Source organism: Odocoileus virginianus, chromosome 24 (assembly GCF_023699985.2).
Source record: "Odocoileus virginianus isolate 20LAN1187 ecotype Illinois chromosome 24, Ovbor_1.2, whole genome shotgun sequence".
In the NCBI taxonomy this organism is placed as follows: domain Eukaryota; kingdom Metazoa; phylum Chordata; class Mammalia; order Artiodactyla; family Cervidae; genus Odocoileus; species Odocoileus virginianus.
This window is the reverse complement of record NC_069697.1, coordinates 32,705,462-32,730,612: the sequence shown is the minus strand read 5'-3', so window position 1 is coordinate 32,730,612 and position 25,151 is coordinate 32,705,462. Positions and strand designations below refer to the sequence as shown.

The window sequence follows — 25,151 nt, the reverse complement described above, 5'->3', positions numbered from 1 at the left end:
TACACATAAATACATACATATATACTATAAAATTAAGTAAAAGAACTGAACAAAAACTTCATTAAAGATATATGAATGAGCAATAAGCACATGAAAAGGTATTTAGCATTATTCATCTTTAGGGAATGAAAATTAAAGCCAGAGATACCACTATAGGCTCATTAACACCCTTAGAGCACCAAATGTAAGAGAAATAATGGATTAACTGGGATGCTCAGACATTGCTGGAGGGAATATAAAATGATACAAGTGCTTAGAAAAACAGCTTAATAGTTTCTTAATAAGCTAAACATATACCAACCTTGTGAGCCAGCAATTCCACTCCTCCAATTTACCAACAAAAATGGAAGCATATATACAAAAAAGACTTGAACAGGAATTTTCACAGCAGCTTTAATTGTAGCTAAAAATGAAACAAACCATATATCGACCAACAAAAGAATGCAAAAACAAGTTGTGATATATGTATACAATGACAATTTCAAAAGACAAATTTCAGATGTACTACATGAATGGATCTCTAAAACATTATGCCGAAAAAAGGAATCTAGACACAGAAGAGAGGACAAAAAAACTGAGGTATGGTTATGGAAGTCAGAGTTTCCTCAAAAGTGGGGGTGGCAGAGGGGAGTCGCAGGGATCACCTGGAAAGAGGGACTATGACGCTTGCATTTGTTTTACATGAGAAATGCTGGAGTTCCGAGAGGCGTGAGATATGAGATACGCAGATATACACATTTGTCAGACTCACTGACCTGAACACCTAGTGTCTGTGCATTTCACTGTGTGTAAATTAGAATCTGAAAAATATTTTTAAAGAAGAGTATTAGTCAAAAAAAAAAAAAAAAAGAAGAGCATTAGTCTACTCAATTTTTAAATTCAGTCTGTAACAAATAAATCATAACTGTAGTAAGAAGTATTCAATTCTGATGAGCTGGTCACAGCAAACCTCTATTTTCTATTTCTCATATTATCAAAGAATAATACCTTAGAGAGTGTTTATCAGTGTACACATGTGATATAAAAGGAAACGATCTCTAAATTACAATTGGTACCCATTCTCTTATTTTAATTCTGGGACGCCATAAACTGGCAGATAATTCCAATCTGTCCCTTGCTGAATATTTTGGACATATGGTTTTGTTTTTTGGATATATCCTCTTTAATCAACTGTATTTACCACTCAAAAATGTGAATAATGAGAGTTCTAAAGTTCCACTAAATTTCCTAAATGTAAGGTGAGTCTCCTTTTCTATACAAACTAGAAAACTTCAAAGTATTTGATCACTTCTAACTTGAGAAAATGAGATTAAATAATACAGACTCCAAACTATACTCAAAAAAGCCAACTGTCCTATTGTTTATGTCTCAAACAAAAGATGCTCCCATCCAAAATGAGTGGCAAAGGGATAAACATGATTAATTTAGTAAAAGTCTTTCTTAATCACATCTTGCCATTTCTGACCTAAAGTCCATCAAGAGGAATAGGAAGGTGACAGGAATGAGGGACAGTATCTAGAGCTCTTCAATACAGTGCAGCGCACAGAGTAGTCTACACCAGGGCCTGCAGTAGGTGTATCAATGCACCAGCCATGCAAGGCTATTTAAACTTAAGCTACTAAATTTAAATTAAAATTTAAAGCTCAGTGCCTCATCCACATTAGTCACATTTCAAGTGTGCAGTACCACACTTGGTTACCATATTGGACCAATGGCTTCCATACTGAACCAACGACTGCCATTTTGGACTAATGGCTACCATGTTGGACAGTTCCACACATCACACCTCTTTATTAGACACTTATAATTTAGAAAGCAAGCTAGGGGCGAGAAACGGTCCTTAAGGTAAAAGATGCATTTTTAATTCAATGGAAACTTGCTATTCTGAAGCGAAGGAAATGACCCAACACTAATTAAGATTTGGAACCTTGTGAACCAGAGATTTCTCATGAAGTGAAGTGAAAGTCATTCAGTTGTGTCCAACTCTTTATTACCCCATGGACTAAACAGTCTATGAAATTCTCCAGAATACTGGAGTGAGTAGCTGTTCCCTTCTCCAGGGGATCCTCCCAACTCAAGGATCAAACTCAGGTCTCCAACATTGCAGGCGGATTCTTTACCATCTTTCCATTCTTTACCATTCTTTCCCTGCCACCAGGGAAGCCCTTTTCACAAAGACACACTCACAAAACACACATAGTCCTAAAGCAAAAACTAAAGGTCAATCAGCCTTATTATTATTTTTTACTCTATGTTCACATGAGAGTCACCCCAAAGATCTTTTAACAGCAAATTCAATTTGCCTCTGTTTCCAAGGAATGTCTTTGAGCCAAGCTGTACTTTTTCTTTCTCTGGTTATTCTCCATTTATGTCAAGGATTTAATCCTGAAGGCATTCAAAATTCAAGACTTTATATTAGAAAATGACTTGAGCTCCATGCTAACGCAGTGCTGATTCTGGACTTATAAAAATGTTAATATAATAAAAATGGATTTGGAACATTTATACCAAGAGAACTAATAACCATACTGCCTAATGATTGGAGTGGATCCACTAAAGTCACTGACTTGGCCATGTACATGGTTTAAGGCCATTTAAAAGACAACTTATAGGCCAGATGTCTGCAAAAGTGCTTTCAGAGCATCTGTAGTTCATTATGCTACTATATACTTACAGATTATTGACCCCCAAAGACCACAAAAGTTCTTTTGGAGCCATCACGGTTAATGATACATTTATCTTAAGGGAAAATTCCAGCACTGCCAGGCAGTCTGTGGGGTCAACATCAACATGGACATTATGCTTTTATGAAGATGCTTGATGCCACAGATGGGGATGGCTTCTTCCCCCCTTCTTTAGAGTGGCAGGGATCACCTGGAAAGAGGTACTATGATGCTTGAATTTGCTTTATATGAAAAATGTTGGAGTTTCTAACCATGTCAAACCCCGCTAAGAAAGTCCTCACTTTATGGATCACTAGCAATATTGATCAGCAGAGCTCCTCTGGAACATTTTCATTTATCATGGTGGTATTGCTCCTGCTGCAATCTACCGCATTTTAAGTTGCCACAACAGCAGAGCAGCCTGGGTTCCAAGTTAAAAAATATATAATTTTTCTTCCATACTCTCCCCTTTCAGACAACATATCAAAGTGTTATGACATTTTATTGTAAGCAATAGAACACATTTAAGATGAGCAATGCAAAATAAATCCTAAAAAATATTTTTTCTGTTTTTTTCTCAGGCCAATAATTTTTAAATTTTCTAAACGATCTTTCCATTTCCATTTGAAGTCTGCATGTATGATATATACAGGAATTACCTTGAATTTTTCAGTTACACCACTTTCCAGAATTTTAAAATTAAAAACAATCCATCTATCACCCATGGCATTCTGACATCTCATAAACAATAATATTCTAAAGCCAGGATCAGCCAAGGGTCTCTGGAAGGTGACTTTTTAATCTTGTGGTGACATAGAGAGAGAAGCTGACTATCAGGTAAAATTTTCTCCCATGCTACATAATGCATGATACCAGAACTCAGAATATTACATAATTCTCTATGATTCTAACAGTTCCAGGGCTGAAAAGCCAGGACAGAAAAAGAACTACAGGAATAGCTAGAGACTCAGCTATACAGTCACCATTATCACTATTGGCAGGGTAGTGACTGACCCCATGCCAAGCTCACTGCTACAGCAAGGATGCAATCAGCCTTAAGAATGGAATATGTAAATCATCATTCCAATGAAGTAAGCACATTGGATTATTCTCTTATGATATGAATTTTACTTCTATTAATTTTCTCTTCCATACTAAGATGCATGTTTCTTAAGCACTGTAATCATACATCCTATTGCTATTTACTGTTTAAGTCCACTACGATTAACACAGTAAATTTAACACTGTGGACTTATTTCTATTTCTTATGTGTAACAGGGAGAATATTTTATAAATTATTAATGCACTTTTCTGAATGCATTCACCTCAGCTAGCCTAAGCATCCTTCTGCCTAGGAGGAAGATTTTGGCTCAGTACAGAAGGAGTGCAAAGAAAAAAAGCCCAAGGAATATTCAACTTCTGTAAGTCAAAAATAGGATTTTGCATTAAGACTACAGCCTTGCAAACCTGCTACTATCTCCAGAGAGGATTTTATAAATTTCTCAAGTCCTTCCTTATATATAACAAGAACCAAGCTCTTACAGATCTCTGATATTCCCTGATAGCACATGATAGCAATCTCTAGCAGTGTACTAATTATACCCCTTTCCCACCAGGTAAAACTTGGCAGTGCAGTGTGCCAAGCGGGGGGGATGTCTTGGGATTCATCTTTCCCAAGGTCTGGATTGGGACCTTGCCAGAGAACAGACCAGAGAAACGGTTAGGTGGCTTTAACAGAGAGCGATGCAAAGCAGCCAGATAGCCAGACTAGGTTCATGTGGCGGTCACAGCCAGACCTCATGAGGCTCTTCTATAGCATCAACAGGACCAAGATAAGACAGTCATCCAGGTGATTCCACTGGCTCTGATGGAGTGCCCAAGTACAAGGCCAGTGTACAGGTAATAGCAGACATAGACTTGAGCCACAGTTGCCAGCCAGGTAGCAACAGGTGGGCCTGGGACGTCACCCTGGAGAGCAGCAGAAGGATGGGCATCAACACAAACACACACACGCACGCAGACAGAGGAATCAGACAACAAGCCTCCCAAAGATCTCAAGACTTTCCTTTGGCTATGAAGTCACCAAAGCCATATCCCTCTCCTTATGAACCATCATCACTGTAGGAAAAGGCAAAAGGGCCAGAATATCTGCGAAACTAGATTTTTTTTTTTTTAATCTACTCCTCCTCACCTGAAAAGAGCTCATGCTTTAAGCAGCAGTCACTGGACAAAAATCATTTGATAAAACTCTATTTCAATAGTTCTTTAAGGCAGGGATTACAAACTCCCCCAGCTGGCCAATCCATCTCCAGGCATGTAAATTTGAATTTGAATAGCTTTAAGTGAAACTTTAACTTTCCATTTAGCTATTAACCTCAATACTCCTTATAATCTCATAAACGGTTCAGTGAGCTATTTATGTTACTTGCCCTGACCATGTAAGCAACAGTTTTGTGACGGTAGCTTTAAAAATTTAAGGTGATACTGGTCTGTTTCTTTCTGCTGAATTTACATGTTGGGAAGAAGGAATTCACAAATTAAGAGATTTTTAAAATTAAATGAACATCAGATTTCTTGGACAAGACACAAAATGCCCCAACCATAAAAGAAAAAAATGATAAATTTAACTTCATTAAAAGTAAATATCCCTGTTCATTAAAAGACTCCATTAAGAAAATGAACAAATAACCACAAACTGGAAGAAAATACAAGGTAAATACAAGGTATAATCTGATAAATGACTGGTATCTACAATATACAAAGAAATTCTACAAGAACCAACAACAAAAAGATAAACAACACATTTTTTAAATGGACAGAACAAGTGAACATATATTTCACAAAAAGAAATGACTGAATAGCATATTGTGCTATAGCAGGAAAATGCAAACCAAATCCAAAATGAGATATTTTTTCATACCCACAAAAACTGACTAAAATAAAAAAGACTACAAAAACAAATGCTGGTAAGTATGTGGAGCATTTCTATGTGACCAGAGGGATACAACAGTACAACCACTTTGAAGAACTGATTGGCAGTTCCTTAAAAAGTTAAATATACATCTGCACGGCAACTTTCACCTAACTTCTCACTTGGTATTTAACCAAGAGAAATAAAGCACATGTCCAAAAGAGATTTGTACAAGAAATTTTATGCAGCCTTACTCACATAACCAGTATTTTTCTTACTAGAAAAGTACCAAATGTTTAGCAACAGAGAAATAACCAAATTGTGGTACATTCTACAATAGAATAAAACTCAGCAATAAAAAGAAATGCATTACTGGTACATACAACATGAAAAAACTCAAAAACATTGCATTAAGCGAAAGAAGCCAGAAAAGAAATACCAAAAGAATACCTACTGCATAATTCCAAAATATAAGCAAACTTCATCTATCACAGAAGAAATCAGAGCATAGTTGTGGAGCAAGGAGTGGAAAGCAGGCTACAAAGGAGCCCAGGGAACTTTCTGGGGGAATGGCGATATTCTATACCTTGTTTTGGATAGTAGATACACAATTATAGACAATTATCAAAAATTAAACTAAGCACTCAAAATTTATACATTCAATTGCATGTTAATTGTATCTCAATAAAAACATGTATGTGTAGATGAATACAGTCCCATAGGGAATAATAACCATTTTGAGAGACAGAACTAAAAATATTTTCTAATTACTATTTTTCAGGATTATAAAAATAATGAAGACATAAATAATCCCAACAATATAAAAATGAACTAAGTGGGAAGAGAAATTTCTGCGTAAGTGGAAAAGTGTAAGAGACTGAGTGACAATGATGTCTGTTCAGTACATTTGGTTATTTTTTAAATGGTATCAAGAGTCCTTTGAAAAATATGTTGATTTGTCTTACATATTACTGGCTGTGTTAATAAACTTATTAAAGTTTTTTATAATTTCATTTTTAAAAATTTAATTTGAGCATCAGGCTTTTTTCATCAAAGAGGGTGTAGATACAAAAGTAATTTTTCCCTCTATAAAAAATTAATATTGGAAGTATATACTAAAACATTGGAGCACAGCCTAATGAATAAAGCAAGTTCATGAAACTGAAGTTTCTCACAGTTGTTGTAAAATTTACCAACTTGAAGTTCATGATGAAACAGTAGCAAAATGAATACATAATTTAAAATGACGGGGACTTGCAAACAAAGCCCTGTCAATACTGTTAAAAGGAGCCCATAGCAACTCTATAAACCTTTGACAACAGTGACAACAATGTAGATGTCAATGAAAGAATAGCCAAAGGGAACCAGGAAGGAGCAAGTACAATTTAGGAAGAAAGTGGTGAATCCAGATGAAGGGATTAGATGAAACAGAAAAATATAACTTGGCTCTTGGGGTTACCCAGAGCTCTGTGAGCCTAATTATCTTGCATACAGTATGCTTAACAAGCTTATGTTGTAGGTACATATTTATATAATTATGAATGAAATCTGATTAGAATGCTATCCATATTGTATTAATCAAGTAATTAATCAATGTTTCTTTTTTTGTTCAAAGAATTAACAAAGGAACACTAAATAGTTATTGTTTGTAATAGAAATCAGTTCAGTTGCTCAACCGTGTCCAACTCTTTGCGACCCCATGGACTGCAGCACACGAGGCTTCCCTGTCCATCACCAACTTCCAGAGCCTACTCAAACTCATGTCCATCTCATCGGTGATGCTATCCAACCATCTCATCCTCTGTCATCTCCCTCTCCTCCCGCCCTCAATTTTTCCCAGCATCAGGGTCTTTTCCAATGAGTCAGTTCTTCCCATCAGGTGGCCAAAGTATTAGAGTTTCAGCTTCAGCATCAGTCCGTCCAATGAATACTCAGGACTGATTTCCTTTAGGATTGACTTGTTGGAGCTCCTTGCAGTCCAAAGGACTCTCTAGAGTCTTCTCCAACACCACAGTTGGAAAGCATCAATTCTTTGGCGCTCAGCTTTCTTTATAGTCCAACTCTTACATCCATACATGACTACTGGAAAAACCATAGCTTTGACTAGATGGACCTTCATTGGTAAAATAATGTCTCTGCTTTTTCATCTGGTCATCACAAAGTATTCTGGAAAGACTAAACAAGATCTAACTGGATTAGTCTGCCAAACTCACCCACCCACCACCACAGATAAGATGAGTAAAGAATTCACACTCATAAATAAAAATTAACGGCACACATCAGGGAAAATGTGGTAATGGATACGGTAGTCATTTCTATACATTTTTCTATCGGAAAAAATACTGAAACATTAAATGGACTAAAACTGCAGACAAATCCAGATTTCGGTTTTGTTTTTTTTTATTTTAACTTATAAAGGCATGTCAATAGCAATATATGTACATATTAAAAAAGATAACCCACTGCTGTTAATACAGGGCTTCCTTGGTGACTGAGCGGTAAAGAATCCGTCTACACTGCAGGAGACATAAGAGACGTGGGTTCAATCCCTGGATTCAGAAGATCCTCTAGAGAAGGAAATGGCAACCCACTCCAGTATTCTTGCCTGGAAAATCCTATGGATGGAGGAGCATGGCAGGCTACAGTTTATGGAGTCGCAAAGAGTTGGGCACAACTTCACAACTAAACCACTACTACCATCACTGTCAGCACATGGTAATATTAAACAGAATGATATAAAGTCAAGTATTACCGTCTTTCAGTCTTTTTTAAACATCCTGCTAAATTTTCACTTTTCACCAACAATTTATTTACAGCTACAGCTATAGACTGGAGGAGGAAATAGCAGCCCACTCCAGTATTCTTGCCTGGAGAATCCCATAGACCAAGGAGCCTGGTGGGCTGCAGTCCACGGGGTCGCAAAGAGTTGGACACAACTAAAGCGACTTAGCACGCACATAGCTATAGACAGAATTAAACTATAGCTCCAAAGATACAGTGCTTTTAAAATCAAAATGCAAAAAAGTTTCACGGGTCTCTCCAGAGGATGGAATAGTGGCTGACTAACATTTATCATAAACCCAGTCCTCCTACAGAGGGAGGATATGCCATGTGCAAGATGGCCTATTTCAGCTCCAAATGTTGGCAGCATAATGTGCCAGTGAGACCCAGTTCCAGAGCCAGCACTACCCAGGTCTTTTCACACATCACATACTGACAGCTGAATCTGTTTGTGCGTCGTCTGCCATATCTAATTCTTCTTCAATACGTACAATGCCACAAGACGGATTTTGCCCTTCAAAAACATTTGATCTTTGCTTTCACTCCATTCTACTTTCTATAATTAAAAATAAGTCCTTCTGCCGCAAGAAGAAAAACATTTATTACAGACTTCCCATCATCCTCTCTCATATTTTTAGCGATTTATTTTACGAATCCTCTCCATTTAATCCACTAGAACCTAAATGCAGTCACTGTCCAATGGTCATCAATATTAACAAAGCATTTGATTTACTCTTTTTTTTTTTTTTAAATAGAGAGCCTTGAACCTGAAATGCAGTATCTCAGTTTAACAATACAAACGCTTCCTTCCGTGGAGTCACATCTCAATGCACACTGTTGGAGAAAAACAGCACATTTTATTTTCCTTACCTACTTCTTCTAAGACACCATGGAAAGAAAATGAAGCCTCTGATATCTCCCAGTAGTATATATTTGTTGCACAGTTATACAACTTCAGAAAGTCTAAAAATTTTAAGAGTTAGATCTGTATTTGCCCCTCTTTTCTGTGTTTTTCCCACAAGAGAAAAGCTTTGCTACATACAGATGGCTACAATTTAAACATTCCCTCCAGTTTCTTTATGAGGCAGCTCAGACAGTGAGCGTTTACTTAAAATCTGACTTTTACTTGTCTGATGCCTGTGAAATTAATTAACATCAATCCCAGAAAGTTTTAGAAACAAGACTGAGGCTGCAACTTTCCACAACATATCTGGCCTTTTCCCAACTTTGCCCTCCAACTTCACTAATTTGCTGACCAAAACAACAAAAGTAATCGTCATTAAATAGATAGGTTCTCTCGCACTCAACAGTTTCCTGCTTGGTCAATGATTCACAGAGGCAACACTCATTTTTCTCCATTAGTCTCTGAAACAGATTCTAATTTGGAAGTGTGTTATCAAAGAACAACTTAAATTACACTATTTTTGCCAGAAATGCAGCTCAGTTATTAAAAAGTGGACCCATAGCAGCAAAGGGATGAAATGGACAATGAGATGCTTTGTTGTAGAGGGAGGTGTATGATAAGGATAATGAAATTTTTGCAGCAACTTGAAAAAAATTGACCTCTGCATCATAGTCAGTGTTTTCAAGGTGAGTGGCAATAAATACACATCTATTCTGTGTTTTCATCCCCTTTATAGGTCTGATTTTTTGGGAATTCCCATACTTCATCTTCACACTCCAACTCAAGTGCTCATAACCAGTTCATTTCAACCTCAAATAACTCTTAATTTTTACCCATAATTGCCTATGAAAATCATAATTTAAAACAATGTCCTATCTCTGCAGGATTATTGTTCATCATAGAAATTAGTGATGGACTTCAAGAAGGATTTGGTAAGGGTTATGGTAAAAGCAAATTACATTTGAGTTTGAAGTGTTAAAAGTCCAATTAAAATGAGCTCCAATTTCTGAACCTTGAATTTTAAGTTAAAGAAATTTGGTAACGTCATGCCTGTGTGTTTTCTTTTAGAATAATAATAAAACAGAAGTGTCCTAAAACCCCCAACAAGTCCAAGTGTGGATTCTTTGGTCTCAAATTTGGATGAAACAATTCCACTTTTGAGACACCTCAAAGCATCTCTCCCTTTTACTTGGGGGTATGATGTTTCTTCTCCCGTAAGAAAAATCTCTATTTTCTCTTAAAGGGCAAAATCAGAAAGCCTAGAGTCACAGTGCTTTTCTAAGATGTTTGAATTATCTACTAAGTATACTATATAAATTCACTCTGAACATCAGAGGATAGGCAGTATAAACAAAAGCAGTAATATTAATATATATTAACCCAACTTTTGAAAATGTCTCAGAAGGAAGAACAAATACATGAATGACAGTACCATAAAATAAGCTGCCTCTCAGGATTACTCATACACTTAAATAAATCTGTATTTATAGTATAACTAGCAATTTCATGAAATGTAGAAAGAAATACCAAAGCGTATCAGTGAACAACATGTCCTCCTCCAAAATCGACAGGCTCTCTGGAAACTTCCAGGTTGAACATTCAGTTACTAGGAAGATGCCTCTCGTTGGTAGCACACAGCAACCATTTTTACGTGCCTTTTTTTTAAAAAAAAAAAACAATCTGTCTGTCTCCAGGAAGAGCTCTGCTCAGTTACAAGTAGATGTCAACACACACAACTCAAAGTGAGGATGTTCCGCTACCAATTACTGCTGGAAATTTAAATTAGTTCTAAAAATATAGGTTATATTCTGCTCTGAAATACTTAATCTATTTAGCACTTTTTCTGGGACATTTAATGGTCCATCAGCACAATGTGTTAGATTATAAGAACATAGAATTAGACATACTGTTTGCCTAGGGGATTCTCCATTTAAATAGACAAGCAAAAAGATTAAAAACTAAACGCCATGTATGGAAGAAATAAAGTGGATCACTTTATTAAGAAAGAATGTTTATATGACACAAATGAACCTATCTATCTATGAAACAGAAACAGACTCAAAGATGTAAAGAACAAACTCAAAGGGTGCCAGGGCAGGGGGAGGAAGGAGGAATGGACTGGGAGTTTGGGGTTAGCAGACACAAACTATTATATATAGAATGGATAAACAGCAAAGTCCGACTGTATAACACAGGGAACTATATTCCACACCTTGTGATAAACCATAATGGAAAGGATATTAAAAGAATGTACATATGCTTAACTGAACCACTTAGATGTATAGCAGAATTAACACAGCAGTGTAAATCAACTGTATTTCAATTTTTAAAAAGAAGGAATATTTATAAGAGAGATACACAATGCAGAGCACAGTAGTAAATGAGAAGATATCAGTAGCAAACTTCAGAGTATTAGAACAATCCAAGATGCTTTTTAAAAGGGAACTGTTTTGAAGAGAGAGTTACAGATTGTCAGAGAGATGAAAAAGAAGATGTCCTGGATACCTGTGGTTACAATAAAAAGAAAAGTTAATTTAAAGAGAAAAGGTAATAATTCACATTCATTTGAAACTAAAGTAACATTAGAAATCATTTAGTCTAATTCCCAACCCTCCCCCATTGAAATATTTTCCTTGATACAGGTCACTTAATCTCTATTTGAGTATTATTAGAAGCATGTTTATTGGATGGATGAACGGATGGATGGATGGACAAATATTGCTTAAAATAAGTCTCTTAATTTTTGAATTTAAATGTTAAAAATGTTTTCCTTAGGTCAACTCAAAATTTGTTTCTTCCTAACTTTCTTTGCAGATCCTAGTTTTGTCCTCGATAACAGTTCTGTCCAGTATAAGAAGTATGAGAGCCACAAACATGAGTCACATAAACAAATTTAAGTTTCTATTAGCCTCACTAAAAAAGTAAAAGAAGTGTATCATTTTAATTTTAATAATATATCTATTTAGTCAAAATATTATTTCAACATATAATCAATATTAAAATATTGAGATTTTATAGATTGCCTTCAGAACTCAAAGTATATTTTGATACTTCCACTGCATCTCAGTCTGTATCAGACACATTTCAAGTACTTATGACCCACAAGTGGCCAATGTCTGCTCTAGTGGACAGCTTAGACAATGGTTCACAAATCTGGCTGAACATTAGAATCACAGGAAGCTTTTTGAAAACGTAGATTCCTAGGATTCAACCCCACAGATACAAACTTAGTTTAGGAAGGTCTGAGAGTACTTCTAACAAGGTAATTAATTAAGACTAATACTTAGGAATCACTGCTCTGGAACAGTACAAAATAAATCTCAGATCTCCCATATATGACTAGCCTTCAAATATCTAAAATATAGGTCATATCTACACTGTCTTTTATTCTCCAGGCTAAAATTTTGCTCCAGAACAGCACAAAATAAATCTAAGTCCTCCCTTACATGACGACCCTTCAAATATCTAAAATAGAGGGTCACATCTACAGTCTTTTATTCTCCGGCTAAAATTCCCAAGCTCTTTCATCTGTTCCTCATCTGACATGGATTCCAAACCTCTCAACTCTCTGGTTGCTGTCCTCTCGGTAGGACTCCAGTTTGGCTGATTTACAGTAGTGGAGAGGTACCACAGCACAGATAACCCAAATCAATCCTGTCTTGGAAATCTTTCTTACTGCGTTCATATGAATATGAGTGTCTCTGCTAAATGGTGAATTCATAACATATTAAACTAAAATTGTAAACTCGCATTGTCAAGAAGTATTCATGACATTCAGCTTCTTCGCCACGCTGCTGTTTTCCCTGTGGCACACTTCATCTTGGGATGGAGAAGAGCCATCTCAGAATAATTCAGAGACTAAGTTAAGCAGAACTCGCTTTTTCAATTCATCTCAAACCTCTGGCCTTTTCTTATGACTGGAGAATGAAGTGTTTTGATTTAGTAGAAGAGCTCTTCAGCCTTCTTTAAAGTTACATAAATATAAAACATAAAAACATCACACAAAAACAACCAGATCTGTCATGACCAAAGGGACTCAATTCAACGCTCCAAATATTACTGATGGATTACTGAGCACATTGTGTTTGCCACCACAACAGACCAGGGGGCCACAAGAAGGAACGAGGTAGAGTTCCAAGCCTCAGTAAATTGCAGACTAGTCAGCAAGACAAGGAGACTCATGTGACAAATATTTATGGAGTTCCTACTATATGGTAGACACTTGACTGATCTATTAGTGAATAAAACATTCCCAAAGCCCAGCTCTTATGAAGCTTACTCTTTAGAGGGAAGAGGGAGAATAAACAATTAATATGATAATTGAATTATTCATCATTCTAGATGATAAATGTTATGAAAACTAACAGATCTGACTAAAATATATCAAGAATACTTACGGAGTAGAAGACATGTTGAAATTTTACTCAGCATTCAGAGCAGGCCTCATTAACAAATTGATAGTTGATAAAATATCTGAAAAAAGGGGGAAAACGTGTAGATATCCGGGAGAGTATGATTCCAGGCAGAATAAACAGCCAGTGCAAAGGCCCTGAGTCACGAGAGTGCCAGGCCTGTTTAAGGAACATCAAGGAGGCCAGCAGAGTTAAAGCCACGAGCAATGGAGAGAAGAGCAGGCCAGAGAGTGATGGGGCAGGGTAGGAGTGTTCACGCAGGTCTTTGTAGGGCATGATAAGAACTTCATCTTTGAGTGAAGTAGAGAACTATTAAACGTTTGGAGTAAAGCAGTGACATGATGTGAATTATGTTCTGAAAGGATCATTCTAGCAACTGTGTTGAAAACAGACTGAAAGGGAGGAAGAGTGTAAACGGGAAGACCACTTAGGAGGCTACTACAATCACCCAGGTGAGAGAAGGTGATGGTATGGACCAGGGAAGGAAGCAGCAGCTAGGAAAACAGAAGTGGTCTGAGTTTTTACATCAAGGAAAAAACCTAGCTATAATACAGTGAGGTGGTTGTTTTAGTAGAGAAAGCTAAGACAGCGTAGAAGAAACAACAGTTTCACCAAAGGAAAGATTAGTAGCTTAGCTGAGTCCTGAAAAATATGTAAAAGTTCACCAGGAAAAAGAAAGAGGAAGAACCATCCAGAGAAGGGAACTGGCAGAGTTGTTAGTGACCAGGAAAAATATAGGGTATGATCCTTCCCCCGGGGAACTTATTGTCTCAACAGGGAAACAAGACAGTAAATTACTTAAGATCAGAGTCCCAGTGACACTGGAATGAAAATTAGCAGAGAGATTATGGAGAGAAACAATCATGCCAACAAGATATGTTCAAGAGAAGTCAAAGATGTAGCAGGAAATGTAGGGAAAGTGACTCTAATCCATAAAGGACCCACAGGGCCAGCCAAGGGTCCTGCCAACATTACACTGGCCTTGCAACCACCATTCAAGGTTCCACAAAACCTTATCCTCTATCACCAGCTCCCACCAACAGACGAAATTTGTACTTTTCCAAGGAAGGCCAAGGTTACCCAGAGACAGATAAAAAACTGGGTTGTTTCTCAGAACTTCTAATGCTTCTCTCCACTATATTGTGACTCAAAATCTATACACAACTCAGTTCAGTTCAAGTCAGTCACTCAGTTGTGTCCAACTTTTTGCAACCCCTAGGACTGCAGCATGCCAGGCTTCCCTGTCCATCACCAACTCCCGGAGCCTACTCAAACTCACGTCCATCGCGTCAATGATGCCATCCAACCATTTCATCCTCCGTATATATGAGACTCAAACTCTAAGCTAGACTTTTAACACACTTTAAAAAACAATGTGTGTCGGGGTGACTATAGAGGAACTACATTCTGAATCTTTTGTTGATTTACTCTATGCCCCACCCCCACTTCTGAAAAGTGTACAACAGGGCAGATTATATTCCTTCCTCTACAAATGGACCCCTTGTTTTCATCTTTCTACCCAAATCAGCATGTACTCTTCACCCCAATAAACCCCAAGCAGAAAAAATAGAACAGGAGCTGCTGCAGGGCCAGTTTCTCCCCCACTCCAGTTTACCTTCACCTTTATCCCCACATCACACGGCAAGTCACCTTTACCTTCGTTCCTACACAAAACCCAGCTTTCCTACCAGGGAGCCCCTAAAACAATCCAAGGGAGATTGCCCTGCTGCTAAGCTGATTCCAAAATAAAAGCAATATATGAGTATTGAATGTTTGGTAAATGCCATGCACAGCTTTATTGATATAGTTTACACATCAACTCTAAGAAATAGTACCCTCATTATCTCAATTGAAGTAGAGATAAGTAGCAAGTTAAAGTTTACACTAGTAACAAAGGAACCAAGATTTGAATTTGAGATATCTAGCTCTGGAGTCTATATTCCTGACTACTAAAAACTACTACAGCATATCAATATGAACTTGGGATTGCCTCCACAATTTCTTCCCTTTGCTAGACAAGCAAAGTGTGACCTTCTGAACACTGATTGGTTGTCTTCCTTCTAAATTTTTCCTTTGAAGGGAGAACCACGTGGTTGTCTGGGCTCCCTATCCTTTCCCAGAATGAAGACTGTCAGGAGGGTTCCCATCAAGAACAACTCAGCAAATACTTGTCCAAGTGCCTATGTCCAGCTCCTGGCAGCAGCCTTAATGAGAAAGCGAAGAGTAGTGCTTTTCTTCACATCAGCTCTCTTGCTAATTCTTGCTAATTCTTTTTAATTACGGTAGTCCACATATGAGTTTCAATAAATGTGATGCAAAAGTTAACCATAACAAAAATATCCCCCAATAAGTCATTTGCTTATAAAATGTTTCCACATATGATTGGCACCTATCTCTTCAATGTCAATTCTAAACTGAAGCCTAGCAAAAGATGAAAAGTTTCATAAAGTCAGTAAAAACAATGTAAGAGAAATGCTTACATGACTCAAGGGCACTAGCTTTGGATGATCTGACACAGATAGATAAATTTTTAACATGAAAAATAAAAATCTGACCAAAATAATAAATACCTCAAACTGAAAGATTTCTCATTAGAAGGTTAAGAGACAGTCCTTAGGTATTTTTGCAAAAATAAGCAAACAAACAAAACACACAAAAACCCAACACTTGACTTTATTCTATTTGTTCTTATAATTGGCTCATAGTTAAATGATTATCTACATGTCATCAACTATAGACTAGGACAAATAATTTTCAGAGTTCTACCTTCTTTATGCTACAATTCCAAATTTTCTTTTTCACTATTTACAATTAAATTTTAGTTCCTGCTTTACCTCCTGTACTAATTTATGTAGACATCTTCCTTCCTCTACTATACTTTATGACTTCTTTATACATAGCAGCAGTGAAATAAATATTTATTCAGTTGAATTAATGAATTAATTAAGTTGAAAATCAATAGGAGACATATCACACCTTAATAAGGCCTTAATATCTATTACCTAAGTTATCAGTTACCATATTGCCAGATAATTATTTGAATTACAGACAGAAAATAACCCCCAAAAAATAGGTGTCTGCAAGAATGGGGTCTGGAACCAGCACGAGGTGAAGGAGCCAGTGGGAAATGGAATAAAGCCAAAGAAATGCCCTCCACTTCAGCTATTTTTGAAGATGCAGGCCACAAGCCTGGTGGCCCAGTGGTTAGGACTCCATGCTCCCCATGCAGGGGCATGGGATCAATCCCTGGTCAGGGAACTAGGATCCCATAAGCCGTGTAGACTGTAGCCCACCAGGATCCTCTGCCATGGGGATTCTGGCTCAGCCAAAAAAAAGAAAAGATCATTCACCTGTCAAAGTCTGTCAAGATTGCTCCCGCTCCTCCCAAGTTAGCATCCTACAGAGATCCCTGGCACTTTCGATAGGAAACTCTAGTTATTCTAGTAGTCCATAGTTCTGAGGACCACACTCTTACAGTCTCACCGGGTGCCAAACGCCATGCTAAGTGCTATCCATTCTACTTCCAAAATATGCATGCTTTCTATTTTCCCTCTCAACCTCTGGATTAACCTGTTGTGGGGAGGAAGGATATATTTTTGAAAGAGAAAAAAAAAAAAAACCATCACTTGATTTTACTGTTTGTTCTGAGAATGAACTCATAATTAAATGATGGAGAGAATCCCTTAAAGACTAATAATTTAGTATAAAGACTCTCACTTTATACTTAAACTTTTAAGTCCCAAACAACTAAGTTAACTTTAATTGGCTACTTCAAATTTCCAGTCATTGCACAAATATATTATCATGACTAGATGAAGGCAGGCTCAAAAGAAAGTTTAATTCCGTTACAAAATAAATGTTTAACATATACATCACTTTCCTATTGCTGCTGTAACAAATCCCCACAAATCTAATGGCTAAATCAATGCAAATTTATTGTGTCACAGTTTTAGAGGTTCAGAAGTCCAAAATGAAGCTCACTAGGCTAAAACCAAGGTGTCTGTGAGGCTATGTTCCTCCTGGAGGTTCTAGGGGAAAATCCATTTCCTTGCTTTTTGTAGCTTCTAGAAACTGCCCACATTCCTCGGCTTATGGCCACATTCCAACTTCAAAGTCAGCAATGGTCAATCAGGTCTTTCTCACATCGCATCACACTGGCTGTTCTACCTCCCTCCTCCACATTTAAAAGAGTGTCAGGGCCGAGGCCCAGGGTACTGTCCTGGGGGGACCACCTCTAGGACCCAGAGGGCAACCTAAGTGATTACATGAAGCTCACCCAGATAACCCAGGAAAGTGCCCATATCTTAAAGCCCACTGATTATGAACCTGCATTCCTTTGGCGACCTTAATCCCTCCATGTAACACAACATATTCACATGTTCTAAGGATCTAGTACATAGACAGTGGGAGGATCATTACCCAGCCTACCACCATCTGTCCTTTAGAAGGACAACCTGTCCATCCCTAACGAAACCACATTTACTCTATCCCCAGACCCCCAAAAGACTCAGTCAAGCCTTTAGAAGATCAACGCAAAGTTTAAAATCTGGTCTAAATCTTACAAATTCGAAAGCTCCAAATCTCACCATCTAAATCAGGTGAAAATGAGGCTTTGGATATTATCCGTTCTGAGACACAATTCCTATCATCTGTGAAACTGTGAAACTCAAGAAACAAGTTATCTCCTCCCAAAATTCAATGGTGGGATAGACATGGGATAACAGTTATTGACATTCCCATTCAAAAAGGGAGAAAATGCAAGTTAAAAAATTTAGACACCAGACCCATGCAATTTTGAAATCCAGCCAAGTAAACTGCATCCGGTTTCAAGGTCTGAGAATAATCCTCTGGGCTATAAGTTTTGTCTTTGGGGTCTCAGTTCTGCCCATGAAAGGTAGCACATGTTTACAGCTGAGCAGTTTAATCAGCCTGTATCTTAGTTGTAGAATTTAGGGGGTCCAACAGCCTTCTTTCATTACATCCTCTCACGCCCCCTTTCAGGCCAGGAGTGTTATTGCTGGTATGATCTTAAGAACCTTGTGTGTCTCCCATGTATGTCATTGAGATTTACTCCAACAGACAAGAGGTTCCTCCACAAATACCTCTTGGATAGATTCATCTCTATTAAGGGCTTCCACTGAGATGTGTGAGGGAATTCATGTCACATGTTCATTTTCTTTAAAGAGCCCTCTTTGGAACTGAATACTTTGGCTTTACTTCTGAGGCACTACCAAGATGTTTTTAGGTCACACCATCAGCTTTCTTTCCAAAAAAGGCTTTCCTGCCAGCAAATCTCCTAATTTCAGCATATTTTGCAATCTGGATAGGCTAAGAATTTCTCAGATGTAAAGTTCTGGTTCCTTTTTGCTTAACAATTCTTCCCTCAATCTATCTTTTCCTTTCACATTTTACTACAAGCAGTAAGAGAAAGCCAGGCTGCACCTCTGCATATATATTATCTCAGCTAAATATCTAAATTCGTGTTTACAAGTTTGACTTTCCACATAACAGCAGGGCAGAATTCAGCTCAGTTTTCTGCCACTATCTAACAAGGATATCCTTTCCTCTAGTTTTCAGTAACGTGTTCCTGGTTTCTGAGCCTCACGAGCATTGCCTTTATTTCCCATATCTCTACCAACAGCCTGTTCATGACAGTTCAGGTATTCTCTGAGATGATTTGGGTTTTCTCTACCATGTTCTTCCATCTTTTTCTGAGTCACTAGTAGAGCCACCAACATCCCTATTTCTACTAACAGTCTATTCAAGGGTATCTAGCCTTTGTTTTTATCATGCTTCTCAAAATTCTTCCAGCATGTGCCTATTGCACAATTTCAAAGCCACTTCCACGGGTTTATTTCTTACAGCACCTCCCACTTCCATTTATCAAAACCTGTGTTAGTTTCCTATTGCTGCTGTAGCAACTCACCACAAACTTAGTGACTTAAATCAACACCAATTCATTATCTCACATCTCTGGAGGTCAGAAGTCCAAACGGAATCTTACTGGACTAACATCAAGGTGTCAGCTGTGCCGTATTCCTTCTGGACACAATGAATGAAAATCTGCTTTCTTACATTTTCCAAATTCTGAAGACTGCCTACATTCCTTTGCTCGTGGCCCACTTTTATCTTCAAAGCCAGCAATGTCCAGGTCTAGTCATTCTTCTTTGCCTCACTCTGACACTGGCTATTCTAGCTTCTACTTTCGCATTTAAAGGACCTTTGTGATTACACAAGGCCTACCTAGATCATCCAAGAAAATTTCCTTATCTTAAGAGCAACTGGTTTGCAACCTTAATTCCCCCTTGACAAGTAACACAACATATAATCAGGTTCCTAGGATATGAACATCTCTGAGGGACTATTATTAACCCTGCCACAGTATATACTGCATAATGATAAACTTTCAATTCTTCTGTATAAATATGATGTACCATGTAACCTGATCCATTATATCTTCATCTGCTTCATTTCATATCACAATGCTTAGGTTTCCACCACTCTGGGTAAATGCACTATGCTCATTCGAGGAAAAGATCTTTGCTCATGCTGTTTCCTTTGCCCGTGTTAGTCCTTCTTTCTGAATTCCCACAGCTCCTCTTCCCCAGACTACTCTTAGGTATCCTTTGGCTATCAGCTTAAGTGATTCTTCTTTAAAGAGCTTCCCTGATCCTACAACTCCCTAAACAAGATGTAGATTCTCTTACATCCTTAGTTTTTCTTCATATCATTTATCTTAATAGTGATTAAATTATTATCTGTGTAATTGTTTGTTTAATGACTACTTTGAAGGCATTATGAAAGTTCTAACTTCATTTGTTATATGCCTAATACCTAGCAGAACAGTAACTGCACAAAAAATTCTTCATAACAACATTAATTTTATAATTGATACTGAAGCTCATAGAAATTAACTTTATGACAGAAACACAAATAATGAAATTCCACTTTTCTATCTGGTTTTTAAGCCCGCCTCTCAGCTACTGTGCTATTCTATTCTAATGGGGCACCAATGATCACTGTAAGTCCACAGATACTCTCTGATCTTCACTGAAGGTCAAATATTCACTGCCACTCACTCTCCTTATGCAGTTGCTGCTGCCTCATCAAGCCAATGACCCACCACCAAATGTCCAATTTCATTCTTATTTTCAAATACTGTCATAAGGATAGACTTGGGAATTCTTTTTTCCTTTAAAATATTAAACTTCTTTAAAAATAATTACTAAAAAATTTATTTTTCAAATTACCAAATCAGGGGGGAAATATGCTTTTATCTTATCTACTTCTCTTGTGGAGATTAACAGTATTATAAAAATATGTGGACACCCCAGAAGAAATTTTATTAAACCAAAGAGGAAATGATCTAGTTTGGGAACACAGCCAGGGCAAATATTAAAACAAAAGATCTAAAAGTCATGCTAGAAAGTCCTAGAACTATGCTTCTGTATACTCTTATTCTTGGTCTCTTGCGCACAAAGAGGAAAGAACATTACTGTGATCATTATCTTGAAGAATACTCCCTTGACTTTAAACAAGGTTGGTAGAATTTTATTTATAATTGCACTAGCCCTCAACATTTCAGAATTCTTCAGCATTCAGTCCTCCATTTGCTAAAAACATATTTTTGTGGCTTAGTCAGATTACAGCTAGAAATACATGGAAGATCTTGATACAGATTCTAAATTGTTGCCTGTTCACTTGTTTCTTTTGAAAATTATTGTCATTGGCACAGATCAAAAGCCACATGTATCAATGGGTGATCTAGGTTAGTATCTTATTACTTCAATTTCCAAAACAATTATAAACCAAATATCAACAACAAAACAACTTTTGTATAAACATCAGATATAACTTTGAAACACATTTCTTTGTTTTGTTATAGATATAATAAGTATTATTATTAAATAATAGTAGATTCACATTGCATGATAATTTACAAAAAAGTATTTAGATTTGAAAAGTACCAAATTACAAGCATCTTAAAAACCAATAAAGAGAAGAATGAAGTACCAAAATATTAAATGAGCGAAAGTCATTGGGAAATTATATGCTGAGATTTCTTTAAAGACAAGAGACAAAAGACAATATGACTACAGAACAAAACTGATGGTTCGAAAACCTCTCCCATCTATTTAGAACATATCTGACAGTACAAACTAACTTATCTGCTAGGTTTATGTGAAATCTGAGAGCATCTCACAGGTTTTATAATGTGTTACTATCCCTGCTGTGACATTTTACAAACTATACAAAAATATCTGCAGCACTCTCAATTCACTATAAAACAAATCCATAAATTCTTTAGAGATTGAAAGCTTTTGTCTTTCTAAAACTCATGAAATCCCAGTGAAGCAACAGGAGTCAGAACTGACTTCTTAACAACAATTTCCACATTCTAATTGCAGAGAACAGAACTTTCCAAGGTAATACAGAACTATCAAGCAGGCTCAAACACCCACCTGCTGTCAATTTTAAATTCTCAATCTGAGAATAAGAGAAATCATTAGAGCATAATAAACACATTAGTAACATAAGCCTACTCAGAACACATGCATGTGTGCAAGCTCACTCACTCAGTCCTGTCAGACTCTTTGCAACCTCATGGCCTGTAGCCCGCCAGTCTCCTCTGTCTGTGGAATTTTCCAGGCAAATATACTGGAGTAGGTTGCCATTTCCCACTCCAGGATATCTTCCCGACCCGGGGATCAAACCCATAGCAGGCAGATCCTTTCCCACTGTGCTACCTGGAAAGTCCCCACCCAGTAGAAAAAACTTGCTGATTGATTGGCTATATGAAATAAGGTTGATAATTAGACAAGAAATAAAACTTTGCATCTCCAAATCTCTTAAAACCTTGCTTCTTGGGCATTTAATCTTTCTAAATATTGGTCTTGATACCAACACAGAAACAAAAGCACTTCATCAGTGTGCACGGATACATAGTAACTATGGACAACTCATTCGCAACACAATGCCTATCTTGAACAACTGACAATTTAAATGAAAATGAATACTAAACATTTCTTTTTAAAATTAACCAGAAAAAGATATTGGTGCCTTCTATTTCCGAGAAATTGTCTAGCATTAGAACATAAAATGCGCAGTCCTGAAGGTTTCTATTTGTGACAGCTCAGACACTCTTCAGAGAAAGCCAAGAAGAACACCAATATAATTTAAAGGACCTTTGGAAATTTTAAGGACACTTCAATGCCATTTATTTATTTGGAGCTTTAGCTTCCATAAAGCTTTCTGGTTACTCAGTTTGGCAGTCCTGAAATAATTCTGTTTCCAGTTCACAGGGATTGAAAAATCAGAGATTGAAAAAAAACAAAAGGAGAAGAAAAAAAAAAAAAGGAGTTTAACCCTAATGACACCTTTATTCCACTCTGTGAATTTTGCTGACAGTCTAATCTTATTTCCTTTATTAGATTTGGCCATTGTTTTTAAAGGATTCAATATCAATGTCACACACACACACTCCCCACCAAAGGAAAAAAAAAAGACCTTTAAGTAAATAAAATATTATCACAAATATCTGTCATCATAAAAACATTTAGTGGGTTGGCCATAATTAAAAGAGAAAATTACATTTAACATATGGTAAGAGTAAACTTGTTTTAAATAAATGCAACACAGGTCAGTTTCCTCCTTTTCCAACTGTAAGCTTTGGTGTTACTGTCCATGGTGACACATACTGGCTATATTGAGCAACAACACCTCTACAGCAACACTCAAGTTTTATTTTATGCCTATTTCTTGGTGGTAATTTTGCTGAAGTTTTATTTTGCATATCCAACTCTTTATTAATTATGAGTTGCCGGTTTTTGCAGGCACAGCACCAAAATCACAAAAGAAAAATCTGGGAGGGGTCGGTCCATCACATATGTTAAACCAAAGTCCATTTCTCTTTTGCCTTCATCTGTACTTCACCATATGGGAAACTACTCTTTCTGTATGTGTTTAGCTACCTTTTAGAATACTCATGTTACAGCATCTCCCCAAAACCAAGAAACCTTCAAAAGTGTTGGTGAATCAACACTGAAGGCTTGATTCATTGGAGTTTGCTTCTGACTACCTAACACAGGTAAATTTAAATGCAGACACGTGCATAGCCAGTCCATTGACTTCAACAAAAACGTTTTAAAATCCTGAGTACACAATTAACGGTGAGACAAAGAATACTGTAAGAGAATATTATTTCTTTTCTCTTGTTATCGATGGAGAAGAATCGTTATCTTTCAATGAGGAATCTTAAATATATTGTTTGTGACATACAGTGCTTAAAACTATTGAAATATTTAATTTTCCCACAAAGCTACCCACATAAAGAAATTCGTCCACAACTGAGCACCATTGTACCTGAAACTTTCAGAGAGCAATGTCTTAACTAAGATTAAGCTACCCTATTTCCTACCTAAATCAATTTCACCCAGATGAGGTGTTTGTTATAATTCATTGTTCCCCAGCCTCCAGAATCAACCATCTGCCATCGGAGTTTCTGCACAGTAATTAAGGAACTATCCATTAGACTGGCCAGAGTACAAAGTAAGGAAGAGGAGGGGCGGGAGAAGGGAGAAACAAGCCACTAAAAAGAGGTGGAAGAGATGTGTATTTCACACTGACCCCTCCTCGTCTCAGCTTGGATACTGTCATCCATGAGGCAGAAGAGAAGTTAGGAGGGGCGGCCAGGCCAGCTCCTCCCGGGGTTATCCGCGCTGGGGACTAAGCAGGCTCCTCATACCTTGAAAGAGAAAGGCTTTCGTCCCATTGTGCAGACCGGGGACCTGGCGCACTCCGATCGTGGACTCCCCAAGTTCTAACTCCGTTAAGACGTCAATCTGCAGGGAGGGGTCCACACCAAGACCCCAAACTGGTGGGAGTGAGGAAGGGAGGAGAAAAGAAAGAAAGAGCTCCATCAGAATGCAAGCCTCTTCTTTCAGGGCAGCAAAGAACAGCGTCTTCGAGACAGTATTGGAAACTGACGGAGAGGCGACTCCCTCCGCCGCCGCCGCCGCGGAGAGCCTTACCTGAGACCAGCAGCCCAGCTTTAAATAGCGGAGGACCCAGTCCCATTTCCGTGACCTACTTCAAACCCTGCTCGGTGCAAAGTTCCCCTCGGCCCTCAGACCCTAGACCTGGGCTGTGACCCGCCCTGCGGTCTCCAAGACAAGCACAGGGACAAAAAAAAAAAAAAAAATCCAAATCCAAACCCACCCCCGACTCCAAGCTTCCCACTCCAGACCTACTTCAGGTGGAGGGAAAGCGAGGCGTCCCCAGGCAGCTGGGGCTGCCCCGAGGTGGGAGCCATCCCTCTCCCGCCCCAGTTCTGCGGCCACTCACCTGCTCCGAGACCGAAGAGCAAACAGAACGTTCTCAGTAAGACCCGAGACTCCATGGTGCCGATCTGCTCAGTCCATCGTCTCCCTCTTTAAAAATAAAAATCGAAGAGGTTCTTGGAATCAAGCGGGAAAAAAAAT

At 37.7% G+C, this 25,151-nt stretch overlaps 1 protein-coding gene across 4 annotated transcripts in view; it reads right to left on the bottom strand.

Moving 5' to 3' along the window:
• NELL2 (neural EGFL like 2) overlaps positions 1-25,151 on the bottom strand; it is a 433,912-nt gene that overhangs the window by 333,272 nt on the left and 75,489 nt on the right. For all 4 annotated transcript variants that reach the window (XM_070454537.1, XM_070454534.1, XM_070454535.1 and 1 more), the window contains exons 2-3: positions 25,015-25,100; positions 24,416-24,544 (exon numbers count right to left, since the gene is read on the bottom strand). In XM_070454537.1, coding sequence (XP_070310638.1) covers positions 24,416-24,544; positions 25,015-25,069 — 184 coding nt within the window. In that variant the 5' untranslated portion in view covers positions 25,070-25,100. The remainder of the gene's footprint in view (positions 1-24,415; positions 24,545-25,014; positions 25,101-25,151) is intronic.